The sequence below is a fragment of the Mixophyes fleayi genome, chromosome 6 (genome assembly GCF_038048845.1).
Source record: "Mixophyes fleayi isolate aMixFle1 chromosome 6, aMixFle1.hap1, whole genome shotgun sequence".
Classification (NCBI taxonomy): Eukaryota; Metazoa; Chordata; class Amphibia; order Anura; family Limnodynastidae; genus Mixophyes; species Mixophyes fleayi.
Genome location: NC_134407.1, coordinates 25,498,090 through 25,520,008, shown reverse-complemented (window position 1 = coordinate 25,520,008; position 21,919 = coordinate 25,498,090). Strand labels below are relative to the sequence as shown.

General features: G+C 40.6%; 1 protein-coding gene across 2 annotated transcripts in view; it reads right to left on the bottom strand.

Moving 5' to 3' along the window:
- Window positions 1-21,919, bottom strand: part of INPP5A (inositol polyphosphate-5-phosphatase A) — a 306,445-nt gene that overhangs the window by 211,414 nt on the left and 73,112 nt on the right. For both annotated transcript variants that reach the window (XM_075216068.1, XM_075216067.1), the window contains exon 2: window positions 11,072-11,113. In XM_075216068.1, the coding sequence (XP_075072169.1) occupies window positions 11,072-11,113 (42 nt within the window). The remainder of the gene's footprint in view (window positions 1-11,071; window positions 11,114-21,919) is intronic.

The following is a 21,919-nucleotide window of genomic DNA, read 5'->3' as shown; positions in this document are numbered from 1 at the left end:
CACACCGTTCCTACATGTACAGTTTAATAAATACTATGTCAATAGAGAAAAAAAACCAAAACTTCTCTGCCTTAGTTTTGTCTGATTATTACTAGGAGCCATCAAAGAACAGTAAGAATCTCGTCATTACTTATACAGTGACCACGACGTTCTCTAATCTATAAAAATACAACGGAATATACTGATCATGGGCTTCCAGATGCCAGGCAGGAAATATCAGCAGGAAAGGCAAGACCAGCTTAAAAATAGAAGATAACAAAAACAACCTGAAATAAATATTTCTGAAACAGCCAGCGAGTAGGTCACACAGCTTTCATAGAACATTAGGATCAGACAATGTTCGCTCACAGGGACGGCTACACACGACGCCTTTGACGTTTTTTTAAAAAAGGAAAATTCTTTTACAAAAAAAGAGACCTTATTTTGAAAATATGATCTGGCGTTTCTGAGCGAGACAAAAGTACAATTATACACGAGTTTGTGAAAGTCGTACGATCATTGGTACATTTTCATTAGAATGTGGTCTTTAAAGGGCACAGTGGTCTGGGTGAATGAGATACTTTTACTTTGAGTAGACAGAGAGGTTGATCAATTATGATTGCATCGTTCTGTGTGCGCACAGATTGTTCAAATGATTTCAAGTACTTGGCAATCACAATGACTCAAATTTGGACAATCATATTTCTAAATAATCTTTTGCGTGCCAAACATGCGGTGATAATTGTAAGCGCTCGTCGGCTATAATTAAATGACGAGGGGGAAAATGGCCGTTTGTGGGCAACTCTGAACAGGAGGAAAATAAAGATTGAGATCTTTTACAAACGAACTATTTTCACAAAAACGACTTATTATGTTTTATAAATCTCCCTAGTCGTACAAAAGGAATATCTACTCGTGATAATGTACATTGCTTAGAAATGACAAATGTCTTATAAAATGCTTGAGTAATTTTACCACTAGACGTTGTATTCTTGGTGGATATGTATTGGAATTTTGCCTTGACCGAAAACCAAACGGGCAAAGAAATAAGGTTCCTGATACAGAACAACTCTCACTTAGGGGCATATTTATGAAGTGGTCCTAGCACAATTTCACTGTCTTTCCGTAACTCCAACGCAAGTTGGAGTGTGCTGCATATTTATGAAAGGTGCATCGCAGTAGATATCGTGGATATCTGCTGCTTTGCATTCTGCTTCGTTTTTGAGAGCAGTCACCATTCTACAGTATGGTGACTGCTCCCTCTCGCAATCTCACAAGTTCCGAAAAATAGTTATTTTAAGGAAACTTGTCATGTTAATGTACGCCACCTTCAGTGCTGTCAGCTCTGCTCCGAAGAGCAGAGCTGGACAGCACATGTGTGGAGGGATCACATGATCCCTCCTTGTCACTCACCGCTCTGTCTCTGCTACTATAGTTGCAGACACAGAGCGGAGTTGTTTGTGCGCATGTCCAGGTCTCCGAACTGCACATGCGCAGTTGCAGAAAGAAAAGAAACAAAGAGGACGAGGAGGAGATCCGGAGACATCGCGTTCCGAAGAGGCAGTGGTAGGTTTTGTTTTTTTATCACAGAAACAGCAGTTTATCGGAACTTCTGTTTCTGTGTTGGGTTCTACATAAATTTGAGAAATCGTTCCATCCTTATCAACGCGATAAGGATTGGAACCGATTTTTAATTTCGATATTGATAAATGTGCCCCTTAGAATGGAGGCAGGACTGGCAGACAGTGGGGAAGTGACAAGAACAAGAATCTCGCAATCCGACAACGGAAAGAACAAAACCACGGTGAGCACCTCTACGTTCATATATGTATTCATAATGGCCTTCAGTCTGGAAACACGTGTACAAATATATGCAGATATTACTAAGTGAAATATCACAAAGGGACAACCTATTTTCTAACATTAAAGTCTATTTTAAAGAAATCCATATGGAAGAAGGATTGCATGGAATAAAGCCCAGATTACTAAGGATCTCACGTCACTCTCTAAAAGTAACGTATTCTGTTCATTTTTGTACCACTAAATATTGTTTTGTCGAACACAGGAACACCGCTATGAAAGCATAGCCGAGTGCTTTATTTTGGGAAGTGTTTAAGCTTACACCAGAGACCTCAAAGAGCATACTGGGTTTCCTGACAAAGAGGTAAAAAAAGAAAAAAGTTGTACTTGAATGCTAAAAACCTTTTACGGTAATGGAGCAGACAGCTAGGATATAGACCAGTGATGGCTGACCTGTGACACTCCAGGTGTTGCGAAACTACAAGCCCCAGCATGCTTTGCCAGTAGATAACTAGCTGATAACTGGCAAAGCATGCTGGGGCTTGTAGTTTTACAAAACCTGGAGTGTCACAGGTCAGCCATCACTGATATAGACCCAGCCTTCTACGGCTTCATCGCTGACACAGTGACCAGCCTCATTTTACTGGGCTCTTCACTGAAAGAGATCTCATTTTAAAATAAAAATAAGCAGCGCTTTGGGAGTGGAATATGGGCCCCTGGAGGAAAAAACATAAGGTGCTATAGTATAAATTGCGGTTGTAAAACAAAGTAGGAGTTCATCAGAAACTCGACATATTAACTCACACAGAATCATTCCACCTGTGTCAGTGCTACGGTTTTCATTGGTCGCTTTCAAAAAAAAAATACAAAAAATACAAAAAAAATACAAAAAATTTAACGGCTCTCTCCCTGGGCACAAGCTGGACGTCTATGGGGTCACAGTGCCCACTCTTGGTGTGGACCCTCCCCCCCAGAGACATGGAGCTGGGGCTTCAGCTCCACCCTGCTAAATCCCCCCCCCCCCCCCTCCTCCACTCCATCTCATCAGGGCCATTAAAGTCAGTACTGTACACCATACTTACCAACTTTCTGTTGGTGAAATCCGGGAGCCTGCAGAGGAGGTGGGCGTAACGGGGGGGGGGGGGCTCCAAGTGGCGTCATTTTGGACCTGCCCCCATGACGTGATGACGCAAAATGCGTCATTTGACAGCGGGGGGCGGGGCCAAACGCCGCGATTCACCGGGAATCGCGGCGTTTGGGACTTAATTCTGCCCACTTCACTAGGAAGTGGGCAGAATTATCCAGATGCGGGGGATTGCCACACTCGCCCGGGAGCCCGGGAGACTCTCGCAAAATGCGGGAGTCTCCCGGATATTTCGGGAGAGTTGGCAAGTCTGCTATACACACGACTGTTAAAATACACAAGGAAAACAGATAAGGGTCAAAATGGTGAATATATCATTATGGGGTTCATTGTTGGTTCTGTTTCTACACCCAGGTTCCCTTGATAGAGAGGTTTGTGACCCCTATGTTTGTTGCAACCCCCAAAATAATATATATAGTAAAGCAAATCTCTAAAGAGTTTAGTTTCATTTTTCTTTGAATTTACTTTTCTAAATGTTTATAAAAAGCTTAAAAATGGTGTTACCCCTCCCTCCAAAATAATATTTTGTACACTTACTGTACATTTTAACATTGTGCCAAGATTTAAAACAAATACGTGTAGAAGGAAAAACACTTATTTACTAACACTTTGTTTTCTAAACCAAAACTGTAAAACTACAAATGAAAAATGTCAAAAGTTTGGCGAGCTCGCCAGTTACAGCCAAATTCTCCCCAGCCAGGGTACCAGGCCGGGTACACCGGAGACAGACTGCCCGTGAGCGAACTTGTTTAGAGGGCAAACAATCAGCACACATCTTCCAACTTATCTCCACTGTAGGACGTTCTGCATAAACATATACAGAACAGATCTGTAACACTTCCTTAAACAGCCATACAAACCTGCTGTATAAATATAGAAACAAGCACTAATCTGAAACAATGCCATCCGGTAATTATCTAAACATCCAGGTAGATCGTGTCCGTGCGATGTTAGAATTTACTGCCATCCACACAACTGTGTGTACAGACAGTTTAACATACACTACGTATAAAGCTTTGGGGTATATTCCCATGGTTACATAAACAGGAAGAATAGTTGATTGTATATTTTATTCAGAGAACATTCATTGACCTTTCAAACATTAACCCCCTGAGCATCACTTTGAATGTCTCTCAGCTTACTGTAACAGAAGCCAAGGATGAAACACTGACAATACAGGGACTCCTAGGTGTCAAGTTATTCTAACAACGCATTATATCATCGGCATGACCCTTAAGTTCGTTGTGTCGTTAGACTATTTTTAAGGAACCATGTTTAAGCAATATGGAATGAATACTTTCTAATGTACTTATGTGGAGAATATACCTGTGGGCAAGCAAGGGTATTTATCATGATAGAATCATAGAGCCATTAAGCAGAATAGCACTGCACATAAATAACAATAAACACAACTGCAGAATAGAGTTTTGGGTAAAGCCAGATACACCCTGGAGAGCAGCTGTCACCAGAAGAGAGAGGGGAATGGGCATGGGAATCCTTAGCAGGGCCTGATTAAGGGTTCAGTCCCTTCCAGGCTAATACACACGTAACACCAGAGCTGACATCAGGAGGGTACATGGAGTACAGCTGTATGGGGCTCGACAGCAGAGTGGGGCCCCACCAGCCCTGGACCCAAACAAATTTATTATGGGCGGAGTTCTCTGCAGTGAATAAAGGAAGGTAGCGGGCGCCATTTCTAGGCAGTAGCTGCGCTTGAGATGGAAGTGACCTCTGCGTGTAATTAAGGATGCGGCAGTGGGCCCCCTCGTACGCCGCCTGTCTGTCTCCACTCCCAAGACGTCGGGCCCATAGGTGCCGCTATTTGCTCCCAGACAGATTAATTAAGAACGTCACAGCGCTGTCAATAGAGACGAGCCGAGAGGAGACACAAGACGACGCAGAGAGGCAAGTAACCTACTGCAGGGGTTAAATGGAACCGGGGACGGGGGTGCCTGTAGAGAATAGAGGGGGGGGGGGGGGTGTGAATGTTGGGTAGAGAATAATTTAGAAATAAAGGTGAGGTGAGAAGGAAGGAGGGGGCCCCTGACCTGTTACATTTGTACTGGGCACCGCAATTTCATTTGGGTACCCCCCCTCATCATCCCTGCCAGGATAATATGCTGTAGGTAAAAATAAACTTGTCCTTAATTTAAAATCCGTCTTCCTTCAACGTGCCCCCTCCTCCACCTTTATGTTCCTGTGTCTTCGAAACGTCGCTCCACTATGCTTTTTAAAACGGTTTTCAAGAAACTAAGAACTGTATAGCAGGACGGAGGCATGAACGAGCGCTACTAAGATGGGGTGAGCTGGCACGTCTGCTCCTGTTGCCATACTCGTCTCTCTTACCCAAATATCCTCAAGCACCCGCTCAAGGATGACTCATCGTCTTCAGCCGTAATCACAGAAACATGTCAGTATTAAATCCTCACTACATTTTTCTTTCAGGCTCTCTTAACTTTAGAGAACGACTAATCTCTGTGACAATTTTGCCCCCCCCCCTCCTCCCCCAAAGCCTCACGCCCCAGGCTGCAGCCTAATCAGGATACTGGATAATTAAGGCCCTGATCCTGAGAATAATGTAACAATAACCATCCAGTAACCCAAACCACACCTAGACCAAGTACATGAGCCATTAGACCTTAATTTCTTCTGCTATAGTGTACCTTTAAGTGGATTATCAAATCAACTAAGCCATCAATGGAAGCATGAAGGAACTTGTTAACTCGTTGGTAACGTTGAGGATATAGATGACTAAACCACACTTAGGTGAATGTTAGTGTGACTGTAGCCCCTCCCCCCCTTCCCATTTCCATCAGCAGTGGGTTGGGGTACGCTGAAGTGTAGCGCAGTTTCCTTCAATTAACAGATAAAGAAATATAGCGCTTTGGACTCCTTTTTTTGAATACGTCAAGCACTTGTTAAATAGCTAATATTGAATACAAGCACATTAAGTATCTTTAGTTTTATTTACAAAAGGCGCCATAAGGGGTCTGCAGCGCTGTACATAGGGGATTTAAAACAAACAACAAAATTATATAGATACATAAACAACAAAATTTGACAAGGTCCTGAAACGTACACACGGCTACCGGTCTGTTTATATAAAGCAACTTTTATTTCAAGTTAAAATGGCCCAATAGAAATAGTGACCTGATCCTTGAAACGCTCATTCATTAAGGTGACTCACAACGATTCATAGCAGTCTGCTGAAGTCATCGTCCGGCTCGAGCTATCTGATATGATGGCATTTCTGAGGAAGGCCGCAGAACGTCTCCCAGTGTACATAAAAAAACTCCCTTGTTTACCATCTGTAAAACCATCACTCAGCGCAGAACAAATGGCTGTTGGCACAATCTCGCTCTCACAGCGCGACCTGAAGAGGGCTTCCATGGGATAGTGGTTAGGAAAGATTAATAGACTCCAACCAATGCAAATCTTAAATATGTCAATATCATACGGACCCAGTTAACCCTTTCATGCTACGAGTGAATAAAAATGGTCAATGCCGACTATAAACTAGAGAAAATGACGGTCCATTTAGTCTGAATATAGAATGAGTTGGAACAAATTTGGATTTTTCAATATTTGTATAATGCAGCACTTTCTGATTGGAGTATTCTGTGTATTGTTGTGTCCAAACTCAAATAAGGATTCCTCTGCTCGGAATACAATGTGTAGTTAAAAACAGGAAAGAGCACATGCAACACACACATTAATCCTTTCATTCCCATCATCTAGAGACATACAGAAGTCAGAGGTCATTTACCGAAGCACAAAACTGCGCAGCTGCAGAGCAAAGCAGATGTGTGAGGTCATGAGACGATTTTCTCATCACTTTAGCCGTTTATACAGGAACGCCTCTGGACAAGGACAGAACTACAAGGGGTGTCAGCCACCCCATAAGCCCCAGGAAGCTCACGCTCTGCGCCCCCCGGTCTGTTCAGCTGCAGAGCATTTTTCCTCCCCCATGAAGACTTGTTTGGCGGCAGGCTATGGCCTACATTTGTAATGGGGTGTGCTCAGTACATTATAGGCCTGCTTTATACAGGAAGAAGCATATCTAACAATGTCCATGACAAGTTCCAATGCCGCTCTCATTTCAACATCCCCTAAGTCGTCAAAATGTGTTTTGGGGGGGGGGGGGGGGGGGCTTGTTATGCACAAAACTTAGGCACATTTGTACAAAATAAAAAAAATACTGCATGTCCGCATACTATTACTGCATTTAATCACACTGGTCATTTGATGTTCAATAGTCCTTGCTCTACTTGTCCCCAGGGGAAAACGTTGTTCAAATATATAAAACACTGAGATTTTGCCACGCAAGAGCCAAGCGTCATTTCAGTGCGTACAAAACCGGTACTCTCGGCTCTCGTCACCAGCGCGTACGTGCAGAATGTAGCGCTGTAGACAATGCTCGAGTTATTCACAGGCTCAATCTAACAGCGTTCTCTGACCTCTGCATCAACTCTTTATAAAGTAAAATATTCTAGATATAGGAACATAATAAAGAGTGAAGCTCAGGCATTCTGGACAGAAGCCAACGCTGGCAATAATGATTAATATCAGCAAAGAAATTCTTGAGAAGGTAAACGAGGAAATGATAATCCAGGTGTTGCAAGAAGTTTCATTGTAAATTCAGGATACACAAGAAAAATCCACATTGTCCAAGGGGTATTCTGAGTAATGAATATTGTGAATACCAATAATTGTTCTCCAACAAGCAGTTTATAAAAGAAGCAGGCCTCAAATGAGCCTTCAACATGAAAATAAATATATATTCACACCACAAGGGGGAGCACCTGCTGCTGGAGGACCTAATTTTTTTTGACACATTAGGACACACCCATAATCTATCCAGACCATGCCCATTTCTCATGAGGCCATGCCCCCTTTCTGACAGGCCAAGCCTCCTTTAGACATCTGAAAATCAAGACGTTCTGCAAAATTTGGGATTTTTGGGTGGTATGCCAGTAGTGGTTATGCTTATGTGCCACGTCTAAATAGCATGACAAATGCTTCATATCGGCCAACATCACTGATCAATAAAGTCTGGAACAAACGAGGCCACACACTGTGCTTTGCCCAAATCACATCCATTTCAGTCTAGACCATACACAACTGCCCACGTCCCTCTCACCCACCATAAATTGGCATGGCATCCTTGCGGAAAAACTGAAATCAGTTAAGGAGAGTTTGCAGTAGCTCTCTAGAGGTAAGTATGCAAATAAGCTTCTCAGTTTCTTCATTGGGCATTCAGAATATTACACAGAACAGGGTCTAGATGGAACTCCTCCAAGAGACAGACTCTTTCACTCTTATTAGAGCTCATCAGGTTTTGACTTGTGAAGTGCTAAAAAAAAAAAAAAAGTAGCCTTATTAAAAATAAGAAATACTTCGTGAGAGGTTGAAGCAACTCCCAATGGACAATTTTTAGAACACTTCTGGGTACGCATGTCACATGGCAGGTCTTTGCACCCAAAAGGACAATACAATAAACCCTACGTGCCACATGGTGTTTCAAACAATGCATTCAAAAGCTATATTCAGACTTATGTAACTATAGTACGGTAAGGGCGGTAAACCCAGCAGACCGTAACAACAGAAAGTGTCTGAAATGGTTCTTACACTTTATTACAATGCACAGACTTATTTCTGTTCGTTATTCTTCAGAAACCTTAATTTACTGATGCATTTTAAAAGCCAAGTATGAATCATTTGGGGCTTCTTATCTGGAAAGCCAGCTGTTCACAGTCTGCTTCTCAGATGTCCGTAAAGGGGAACATATGTTTGCTTATGATGCAGCGAAACGCGTCAACGAGCAACGCTGCCGATTCTATAGACCTTCTAGAGGGCCTGCAAGCTGTAGAACATTTTCAATGTAATAGTTACTTGGAGGATTAGAATTCAAAGCCTGCAGATAAGTTAATACCTAGAGATGTGACAACAGTAAGGAAAAAAAAAAAAGTATGGACAGAGACAAACAGAAACACCCTTTGAATTTGGCAAAGTCGATTCATTTATTTCAGTTGCTAAAAGTTATGCAGAATAACCCGATGACAACACAGCATGGAAAGAAAAAAAAAAAAAAAAAAAGAACTTCAGTCAAGATGGAAAAAAAAATGCGGTTTGTGGTTTATCTGTGGTTTGCTCTACGTTGTATGTTGATAAGCTAAACTTGCTAAATTATTTTCCAGTGCTTTTTTGGCATTTTTTTTTTTAGGGCTCGTCTTAAAGCTATGTTGCAAGAAACCGCACAGCAAACTTTTTTTCTTTTAATTATTTGTTTTATGTATAGCTGAAGACAAAGAGTTCCTTCATAAAAGGACCATGCTTGGAAAGACTGAACGGAAGAATTATCACCAGGGAAATGTTTTGCCAAAGGCTTTTAAATTTGCGTATCTATAGTAAATTGTAAAACAAACATTACCAAGCAATTTGGAGATTAAAATTACTACTATACACTTGGAATGTTGTATACAAGACTGATCTAACACTATGTCACACTGACCCAGAACTAGTGACAGACCGAGCTAATTTACTGTGCGTCTCCAAGGGAACCTGAGGAGAGGTATAGTTATTTTGGTATCCAATACATTGCAGAGTCCGCACATGCTAAGGTGCTCTTGTGGCTTCAGCAATCATACTGATCCTTCCAACCCAATAAAGGGGTATTGCTTAAGGCACCCAGAAAGTTACACTACCATCAATGGGAGAAATAATTCCCAAAGACTAAGTGAATGAAGATATTGGCAGCTAGTAATTTGGCCCACAGTTCATCCCCACTTAGACCAGTAAAGTAGGATTGACTTCTGGTATGTTTAAACTTCCAAGGGTTTTAAACCATTACACACAAGGCTCAAATGTATTTGGTTTTATGTCCGCTGTCATTGGTGGATTAAAATAATTGATCCTCGAGCGATCTTGGCCATTGGATGATCAGACCAGGTCTGTCAGTCAGCTTTGGTCTACAATTAACTAGCTAGAAGCATGTAATTAATTCGATTATAAAAAAAAAAATATTGCATTTTAATTTAATTCTGTAAGTGTTGGGACAGTATTCTAAGAAAGAAAATACCCCTTCTTTATTGTGATGTCCTGGTCCAAACTGCATTTCTGTTGGCTCAGAAACACTAAAAGTGGTTAAGACCTTTTGACTTCTGTACTCATTTTCTACCCTGTAACCGCTGTACAGCCCTCTTTACATCACAATTGTGGAAAAGATAATCATCAATTTATATAGCGCCACTGATTCCGCAGCGCTGTACAGAGAACTCATTCACATCAGTCTCTGCCCCATTGGAGCTTACAGTCTAAATTCCCTAACATACACAGACAGAATGGGGTCAATTTTGATAGCGACCAATTAACTGGAGCATCCGGAGGAAACCCACGCAAACACAGGGAGAACATACAAACTCCACACAGATAAGACCATGGTGAAGAATTGAACTCATGACCCCAGTGCTGTGAGGCAGAAGTGCTAACCACGGAGCCACCATGCTACAAATAAAATGTTTATTAATTCTATATGGAAAATGGACTATGCAAATTCACAACACAAGAGCATTGCATTTTACGGCCAATCAAGACATCACTTGAGAATCCATACATTGTATAACATGCACCGCAGGCAGCCAATAAGAAAGTGGAAATGGGTCAATAGCCTCCATGCCTCAGTGCTCGACCTGGCCTGCAATCTAATGTCAGGGGGTCAGAGGATGGAGGTACAAGAAGGGTCACTATGGGGGAACATAGAGCAGAACAGGCGAAGTCGGACGTGTCCTATTTTCCCCTGACTATGGTCAGTGTGCATCTGGGAGAGCAGGGGGGCCCTCGCCTCCCCTCCGGGCCCCGTAGAGGTCACACACACCCTGTTTCCCGTAGGTCCACCCTTGCTCAGAACCACCTCTTAATAAAATCCCACATCCAAAAACTTGTCTTTCAGTCAGTTAATAGAATGGATAGAAACGTTTGCTGGAATAGATCAAGATCAAAGAATATCGAGCGGAATATGTGACTTTGTGGAACATAAAAGTGTCAGTCCAATGTACAACTGTTATAAACAAAACAAAAACAAAAACAAAAAAACAAGTTTCTAATACTATATACTTTCACTGAAGGTTTTTATTTTTAATTTTTTTTTACCTGGTAAAATTCTCGTAGCCAATTCTTTTGTAAGTTTTCTGTCTGAAACAATAAAACAAAAAAAAGAATTAGAGATAAAGTAAGGAAAACAAAATCAGCGTAAAGATGAAACTTGACATTTTCTTGCGAAAAGATAAAATACAGCTGATAAAATATTGCCACAGAGTTTCTGGTGTAAAGTTCAGCAGCAGCGGATAATGGAAGATGATTCAGGACACAGATTACTATTTAGCATTGAAACGTCACACATGGTTATAAATAGTGGATGTATTTTTTTTTTTTTCACCTGGACAGAAGTAAAATCTTTTCCTACACGTGGACAAGAGACACCGCATAGATTATAGTACTACCGTTTACAGCCAAGTAGACACTCATAGAACACAGCCAGCCTTTTGGTGTTCTGCATTGTTCTCCGCTATAAACACATAGGGCTAGATTTACTAAGCTGCGGGTTTGTAAAAGTGGGGATGTAGCCTATAGCAACCAATCAGATTCTAGCTGTCATTTTGTAGAAAGTACTAAATAAATGAAAGCTAGAATCTGATTGGTTGCTATAGGAAATTTCCCCACTTTTTCAAACCCGCAGCTTAGTAAATCTAGCCAATAGATTTTAACACTTCGTAGTATGAGTCTTCTCCACATCACTTTCTCAGTGATCAACATTTGTTTTCTTCAACCATCATCATCAGCTAATTCTATAGCGCCACTAATTCCGTAGCGCTGTACACAAGAGACAGCCTTATATAGACACTTATACATTCAGGTTTCCAGAATAGTTTCTGTTTCACCTACATAGGAAGTAAACTGCTCTATACATCAGTGCACAGCAGTAAATAATAACATTATCTTCTCATTTAAAAGCAACAAAAAACTAAATAAAGCTGTATTTTCATACTGACTCTACATAAGTTCTACAATCTTATTGTTCCGGAGGCCACCAATCATTATCATCATCTATTTATATAGCGCCACTAATTCCGCAGCGCTGTACAGAGAACTCACTCACATCAGTCCCTGCCCCATTGGAGCTTACAGTCAAAATTCCCTAACAGACAGACAGAGAGACTAGGGTCAATTTTGATAGCAGCCAATTAACCTACCAGTATGTTTTTGGAGTGTGGGAGGAAACCCACACAAACACAGGGAGAACATGCAAACTCTACACAGATAAGGCCATGTTCGGGAATCTAACTCATGACCCCAGTGCTGTGAGGCAGAAGTGCTAACCACTAGGCCACTGTGCTGGAAATAATAGCCACCAATATGACATCTCATATTGGTGGCTAATTGTTTTATTGACAGACAAACACAGGTCTGAAAGGCTACTTTACAAGTCTTTAAAAATGAAATTAGGCAAAAATATCTATTATAGCATATACCGTTTATTCATACGGTATGGACTTTTACGAAAAACACGGCAGCCGCCAGTCAGCAACTTCTGAATGAAAGAGCATTGAGGAAATATATGGTACGGGTTCAGCCTCTAAAACATCTCCAAACATTTTTGTTCAGGTTGACTTTAATTCATCTCCCATATCTAGATCAAATCTATTAAGACATTTATTCCATGACCAGAACCAGACGTACCACGGGCAGTGCACTGAGAAGTATGTATAACATAGGAGCCATGTAAAATCTCTCCCTATCCATGCAGCAAAGAAACACGTCTGCTTATTATGATCACACGCAGACTGACAAGGGATATAAATACTCTTACATGGAGACATAACACAAGATGACATCATTTAGTGTCAGAAATAAATCAAGATCCGTTTTACCAAGGTGTAGATGACTGAAGCTTCGCACACCATGGGCAACTTGCTTCCTAGATAATTACCAATTGTCACTTGCCTGAGGGATCTACAGAACATTAGTCCTTCAGATCTACCAACTTGGCCCAATTCCCAAACGAAGCAGATTTAACTAAACCTCTTGGCTTCACTCAGAAAGGGAAATATCTTATTTTTCTTGTATGTGTGGGTGTGTTTCCCAAAGTGTCGCAATGTTGTGTAAACCAAACAGAGACCACTTATTATTACGAACAGATATTTATACAGCGCCAACATATTGCTTAGTGCTTTGCAGAGAATTTTTTTTTTTTTTTTAAATCATTCACATCAGTCCTTGTCCCAGTGAAGCTTACGCTCTAAATTCTCTAATAGTCAAAACTCACACCAACATGAATACACCAGTTTTTGGACTGTTCGAGGAATCCCAGGCAGACACTTCTCACAAGATATGACTGCTATCAGAGTATGTGTTTTAGGAACAACAAAAATGTTTGTTTTTTGCTTTTTTTTTTTAAAAATGAAACAAAAAAAACAAACAAAAAAAAACCAAAACACAACAACAACAACCAACAACCACAACAACAACCCAGAATACTGGGACTAGATATACAAAAAGGTAGTTTTATTTACCAGCAATAGCTGTACTCTTATTATCATCTATACCAGAGATTAGCACCTTACTACATCATACTTGACAACTCTCCCGGGAGAGTGGTCAGCTTCCCGCATCTGCCCACTTTCTAGTGAAGTGGGCAGAATTCGATCCAAAATGCATATGCGCCCCCGCCCCCCTGTAAAATGACATCATTTGCATCATGTGGTGGGGCCAAAATGGTGTGATTTGCATAGCCCCGCCCAAAACACCCACCTCCCAAGGCAGCTCCCGTATGCCGACCATAGTTGCCAATTCCGCTTATAACAAGCGGAATTGGGCTTTTTTTTTTTTCCAGGGTTGCGGGTTTTTGGGCTTTACAACATTTTTGGGGTTTTGTTTTTTTTCAAAAACTTTATTGCCTTGTGTATAATAACGCTTTAGTCAGTGCAAGGACGCTGCTGGTCTCTTACGTGGGCGTGACCTCAGGTGTTAGGTAAACTTCAGCGTTGGCTCCTCTTGGGGGACCCTGTCTGTGTTGTATGCAGTGTATATGGAGAGTATATATGTGACCAGACAGAACATGATGTGTGTAATTATAGTGTACAGCTGGGGATATATTGTAGTGTACAGAGAAAACAAACCGCTAAAGTGCAGCTATAACTCCTGAGTCTTCATCTTTAGTTATTGTAACTGCAGAAACTGCTGAAGATCCCATTACTATTAATATTATCTTGATATTTATATCATAAATAAAAAATAAATAAATAAATAGGATTGTTTGGGCTTGTTTTTCAGTTAGCGGTTGCTTGTTTATTTCAGAGTTGGCAACCCAGATGCCGACTTAGTCGACAAGTATGTAATACACTCCAGGGGCCTTGTGGTGCGGCCTCTTAACCTAACAAAAAAAAAAGGGGGTCGCACATTACACTTAATCTAAGTAATAAGTTAAAACAATACATTTAGTCAAAGAAACACGCACCTATCCGAAATACCCTATCAGCAGGCCTTTTAAACAAGAGAACCCCATGAGGGCCTAGTGCCTCTGTTGCCCATCACTGACCTATACTGAAAAGAAAACTTTAATGATGCAAGTAAAACCTTTAATAATAAGTTTAAAAAAGTCAAATGTATCTAAATTGTGAATATTCTTATCCAATACGGAGATTTTTCTTTGCACTGCTGCTATGTAAGTTCTACCTCATAACACTGTCCAGTGCGGCTTCTAGGGATTTTAGGTTCAACTAGCCTTCAATATTGTTTTGTGTTACAGCTGAATATAAAATACATTACACCATACTTGCCAACTCTCCCGGAATGTCCGGGAGACTCTCGCATTTTGTGCGAGTCTCCCGGACTCCCAGGAGAGTGTGGCAATCTCCCGGATCTGCCCACTTCCCAGTGAAGTGGGCAGATGTAGGTCCAAAAAGCTGCAATTCCTGCATTTGGCCCCGCCCCCGCTGTAAAATTACACGTTTTGCTTCATTACATCACAGGGGTGGGGCCAAAATGACGCGATTTTTGGAGCCCCGCCCCCTGCACACCCACCTTCCCCGGCAGGCTGCCGGATTATACTTGCCATAAATTGGCAAGTATACATTACACAGGGCAGCTATAGCATAGCTCCCACCATTTAAACGATGTAAAGCGGGACACACCTCCTTCACATTAGAGGTGCGCCAAATCAAACATAAGGAACAAGAGCCTCTCACAGAGCCGTAACCTAAAATTTTAGCGCTTGGGGCGAGAAAGAAAAATGCTGCACCCCTAGCCCTCAATCTTAACCAAATGAACCTAAAATATTCATACACTGCGCCCCCCCCCCCCCCCATCACACAGCCCTTATTACAGCCCTGTCCTCTCACCCCCATATTCTTTTTAATCTAATTTACTTCACAAATTCTGTAAAACCTCCTAAGGATGATGTAACAATTTTGCCTTCACATATACTTTATTATACCAAAGGATGGACAGAGAAAATGGCTACTAACTGCGTTATAAATATAACTAATAACCTATTAACTACAAAAGCGATCTTATTTAAAAGCAAATTATTGTGACATTTGAAAAGGCTTCATTATGGCCAGGCTCAGCTGGTGGCCTCTTCCTTTGAAGCTCTGAACATGCAGAGGAGATTCAATAAATATTCACATACTTGAAGGCAAATGTGTTGGAGTAGGTTTTAATTCTATGTACATATATTAAAAACATGGACTTTTCAATAATTAAAATTCTCAATTCAAGAATAATTAAAGCAAGGCTATGCAACCACCAAAAAAAAAAAAAAAAATTTTTGCTAGAGGGCACAAAAGGCAAATTATTAAAGGGCAGTGAATGAGAGAATGTAAATGAGAAAATCAAAATAGCTCCACAGCATAACCTGTACAAGAAAATTAACTAGGACACTGTTCCCTCAAGTGCCATAATATTTTAGTACATATCACCATCTTAATAAAATGTATGAGTTTTTGTAGCGAAACCTGAAGCGTCCATTTTGTTGGCTACCACATTTAAGACTAGGAGCTAGTGCCTACCTAGGAGCTGACAAAATGGCTGCCCCGCTGGGTGGCTGACAAACACAGCCTATCGTTTCACTACGACCTACAGACATCACTGGGGTAATATGATTGGCTGCATTCTGGCCAAGCCCACAAACAGTGTCTCCTCCACATGAATTGTACACATGTATCCACCTGTGAACGAAGTGGAAGAGCGAGGACATTGAATCAATTAGATTTTCTTATCCACACTAGATGGAGTAACTACTGCCTAATCAATATAAAGATATAATGCCTCAATAGTTTTGAGACAAAAACAAGACGACACAAACCAGTCTGTAAAGCGAATCAAGTCAACAACCCTACATTACAAATGAAGCGAAACAAACCATGGCCGAGAATGAAATGCAGTAATATAAGATGGATACAAATTGACTCAGTTGTCTCATGTAAACCACTTCTATTTATTGTTTTGGTGTATAGAAACCATATATGTTTAATCTGCATTTGCAAATAGTACAGAACACCTGTAAATGTTACATATTCTGCTTGCCTTAAGAAAAAAAAAAAACTGTCAAAAGAAATATTTTTACAGCTTTAAGACAGCGCCTCCGGCATAGGTTCCATAAAAGCGCTTCCAGGCTAACATATCATAATCAGTTATGCTTTTAAAGTCTCCAAAGCGGACACCTGTATGTAACCATATATGCAAAAACCAAATGGTCCAAAAAATTAAAAAATATCAAGTGAGAATATGCGATCTGAATAACATTTTTTGTTTTGCTAGTGCATTAGTCTCAACCTTAACTTTCAGCGCAAGTATCGCCTACACACAGTGGTCTTGCCAATGTAACCTATCACTTCTCTAGGGAGAAGGGAAAATACAGTTTGGTTTTTTTTGTTTGTTTGTTTGTTTTTTAAAATACTGATGAACCCCCCAAAAATGCTGCCTTGCCTGTGTGTAGTCAACAGCTACCCTCTGAATCTGAGGAAAACCTGGTAACCCCCATTTTGAGCCTTGTGCAAGCATCTCATCGTTAGCTAGTCGCAGGACACGTACATGTAGACTTTTCCAGAACACATGATTTAAAGGGCAAATAAACACAAATTAGAAGAAGCTATTAAAGAAGCTATTAACAAAACACATGCAATATGATATGTGCAATATTACACATATCATGACACCCAAAGATATTGCACATTACATCATCAGTTGCTGTTTCGTTCAGTACAAACTGTCCCACATTATCAGCCATTTCAAACAGTGTGACTTGACTGCTGCTTAATACAGACAGGAAGTTTGTTGTGCGTGGGAAAAGATCTCCCCCCACAATCACAACCTTATCACATTCTGATCACACATATATTTATAGAATTATATGCCAATAAAAACCAAGTGGTCCATTACGATCTATACCTCATACGTAGTGGTTGTATAGTATGAATATACATATATATTTATTTTGAATAAACTGAATATTTTTTATATTTATAACTAAGGCCAGTTTTGTATTAAAGATGGATGAATGCATTGCTGCAGGCAGCGTTGGGCTGACAGAGCGCAGCTGATATTATACAGGGTAGTGTCATACATCATTTCCAAAGTAGAAAAACAGAGGGGGGAGCATGTCCAATTTGTGAGTGTGAGTAGGTGTCAGCATCATGTACTGAAGAGCTGTACACTTAGTACAATACACCGTGGCAGGTCTAGTTTTAATGGCATAAAACATCACTCTGAATAAAGCACTTGTGACATTACAAAGATTACATTAGACGTGTAACAGATCAATATGCCAACATCTGACTGCAGACTGATCACTTAAGTCATTACAAGAGAGTAAATGTACACTATGTACATTGGTGGACTGACAAGGCCTTAAATCATTAATCAGCAATATGTGACCAGACCATTGTCACTGCCAATACCATCGCTTCTGTGACTTGACTGAACACGATTGTCAGAACTTCTAGCTCACCATAATGTAGTGACACCATTAAAGTCCAATATAAATTAGCAGTTTCCCCCAACAGGCTGCACAATAATTGATGTCAGACGTATAGACGGACTATGTTCTCTGTCATTGCTTTCACACACATTTAGGGTGCGAGTTTCTGTTATGTCAAAATACTGGACAAGTTTTAAGATGACTTCAGATAGTGACTTGTACATTCATTCGTGGAACGTTAACTAAATACATTGATTTCCTTCTGGGGTTTTGTTTTTTGTGACCATTTCTTTATAAAAATCAGACGACAAGTGTATTTTCATCTCATAGGGGTACAAGCCAAGTCGCACCAATGCAGAGCAGTGTTGTATCAGAGGATACAGACAATAAGCAGCTGGCCAATAATAAAAATACATGGCTAAAGAGCACAGAAGCTAGACAGAAAAGCTAGTGAAACATTTAGCAGAAGACAAGTAAATAAATCAAACACACTTTGTTTGTTCCAAGCATCCTTCTGTGTTGGTCAGCCGTATATTTAAATATTATTATTATTTCCTTTGCTGAATTCTCTGCACTATATACACCTGTACCCAAAGAGCAGCTTTATCTGACAGTGTAATTAAAGCCGACAGCTGTGCCTGATGATACAAGGACACTACTAAGAAGCACAGAAGCAAAATGTTAAATAAAAGCAATGCATTTCCAGGAGGCCATACTCGGGTCAAATGACTAATGTATTGGCTTTATTGTCTACAGCAGCATAGAAAAAAACATGGACAGTTTGTCTCTAAGAGATTCTCCAAACCTTGTTAGCAACATCCAGCTGTTTGCTCAGTATAAACATGGTGAAATTCACATCCAATAACATCTCTACTGAGCAGCGTTATCAATGCATGGAAGAACGACAGCAATTAGCTGCAGCGTTCCAAGTCTTGAAATGTCCAAATGTAGATCTTACCCCTATCTGCAAATCGCCATCGCCCTTTATGCTGCCTTAGTAAGCGTGCACCCGCTGTACTGCATTAACAGGCAATTGTTTTCCGCGGTACATCAGTGGTCACCCAGGCTAGCCGCCATGCCTGTTTTAGTACATAGACAACTTTTAAACACTGCTACAGTACATGTTTATTACCATTAGCAGAAAGGAATACTAGTGATTTGTAAATCATATTATTGTGGAACAAGAAGTGTCAAAAGCTTTCAAACCGTAAACATGAGTGTTCTGTAGCTAATTATGGCCTGACGTGCACAGTATTAGTAGGCACGACACTTCAAACAGATGCCTGGCAGTGTACAGGAATAGTAACTGGATGGTCATAAAATAAAACTAGGTTTACTTCCCTGTACATCTTTGCGCAGTAAAGCATTGGAGTTAGTGAGTCTATCCATAAAACATTTATATTCATAAAGTGAAAAGAAGCTTCCTATAAATGTAAGAGCGCCCCCTTTATTTTATACATACATACATATTTTAAAACATTGTATATACAATTATTTATTTTAGATGTTTTACATGTTGGGGGTAAATGTATCAAGCTGCGAGTTTCCAGTGCCTATAGCAACCAATTAGATTCTAGCTGTCATTGTGTAGAATGTACTAAATAAATGATAACTAGAATCTGATCGGTTGCTATAGGCAACATCTCCACTTTTAAAAACCCACCATAAACTCACAGCTTGCTACATTTACCCTTTGGAAAAAACAATACCAACTGGACAGATACCTTTAGGAATTAGAGTCCTCACATTACCTGCCTGTATTTTTGAGCAATTGCATTATAGGCTTTTAAACCTATCGAACGTTTCAAATCTAACAAAGATGTTGACAAATTACAAGCATATTATTCAGATTCTAATTTATATACTGGCAGTCATACTACACTGGGCTGTATAGAGGATAAGGAGTCAGTCACATCAGTCCATGTCCACTGGAGCTTACAATCTAAAATTTCCTACCACGCACATAAGGGTAAATTTATCAACCTGTGAGTAACCAGGTTTGAAAAGTGGAGATGTTGCCTATAGCAACCAGATTCTAGCTATCACTTAGTACATTCTATAAATTGACAGCTAGAATCTGATTGGTTGCTATAGGCAACATCTCCACTTTTTAAACTTGCTGGAAACTCGCAGCTTGATACATTTACCCCAGAAATCGGTCTAAACGGTCAGAATTAACCTACCAATAATTTTTTGGACGGTGGGAAGAAAGTTGAGCTCCCGGAAGAAACCCACGCATAGGAAGAACATACAAACGCCACATAAATAGGATCCTGGTTGGAACCAAACTCATGAACCCAACGCTGTGAGCTAGCAATACTAACCACTGTGCCAGTGATTATTGTGGAAAAGAAAACTGCAAAGGATTTAAAATTTCAGGCATGTTTTTGTGCAGTGATGATAGGACAATAAAATATATGCAATGGTTCACGGTGCAACTCTTCTAAATATAGAAAGTGATGAAATATTTAGGAGGAAACTTCAGTTCTCATTTAAAGCTGTTTACTGCAAAATAATCGCCCTGATGTACCACTGCTGGGGCCTTGGGTTCCGCCAAGACTGCTATCTATGTGGAGTTCTTCTGGTGTTATCTCTGTGTTCTCATGGGTTTCCTTCATCAGTTCAACGAAATAGTAGTATGTTAATTGGCTTCTGACTAAAATGCCCTTGGTGTTTGTGTGGGCAGGGAAGGAAAATTAGATTGCAAGCTCCACAAGGTCAGAATCTGGTTCTCTGAATGTGCATCGCTGCAGGATATGTTGCTATATAAAGTAAAGCATAATAACAACAACATTCTATAAATGAGGGAAGTATATACAAGATAGATAATAAATTAACGGAATTCACATTCTGAAACTCTTGGGTTCTCACCATTCATTATGGTGCTGAGAAGGGTTAACAGGACCATAATGTCACAGTGCTGGACCCTAGGTTTCACATCCATGTATAAAACAAAATAAGAAGAGAAAAAACAAAAACAAAAACGGTGAATGCAGAAAACATTGCTTTGCTGCAGAGTTCCCATCCAGCTTGGTCAGTATACGTAGGTCACCATGGAGAACTCCTAGACTGGGCAAAACTTCCCCAACAGTAAGACGCTGCATACATAAACGCTAACCGCAGCTCCTCCACGACCGATATGTGCAGCTTTCTGTTGTCTGACTAAAATAAACCAAGGTCAAATGTCCACTTTTGCCGAAAGCTTGGGAATGTAGAGACAGAACTAAAATAAATAAATAAAATACTAAGTAAATCAACAAGCTGCTTGGCTGTAACTGTAGTCTGTCTGCATCAAGACATCATTGTATGGGTAAGAAAGGGGACACTCTGAAAGGTCAGAGAAGCTTTTGGGTCCCCAATCCTTTGAAGCAATTATATAATGTTACCCTGCCCTCCAAATCCAACAGGAGAACATCGGGGGTCCATAGTTCAGAACCACCGCTGTTTAGGAGATCTGCTAGTCGTTGACTAGATAATTGTTAGAGTTGATCTATCAGGGGTCTCAACACACGTCGTTCGAACACAGAGATTCAAAAGTGATCCTGCTGCAGAAGAATGACCCATACATGGACACCTGTGAGGGGCGACCACCTCCCAAATAGCACGGTGCTCCGAAATCTGGATGCTTGGCTTTCTCCTAGGTGGTTCGATTAAGTTCAACAGCAAATATTTTTTTTAGGTGGACATTTGTTCTAAGTTTATTATAGAACATAACAAAAAAAAAAAACATGAAAATGAGAGTTATGGTATTATGTTCCCCATGGCTATTGGGTGGATTGGTTGTCTAATGGACATACTGGATCACTGTGCAGCGGGGGTAGGTACAGTTGCCAGCAGTTCTGATGTATAGCACCCAAAGTGGCATGGACTCGCCTGAAAGGAGTGTGTTTTGGGCAAATTGAGGTGTCTGGGTGGTTCAGGGCGTGGCCTAATTTGTTCCAACTTTCCAAACTAAAATGTTGGTAGGAATGGGGCGAGTTTGGAGGGTCACCCGGACTTCCGGAGGGGTACGGAGAGTAGCA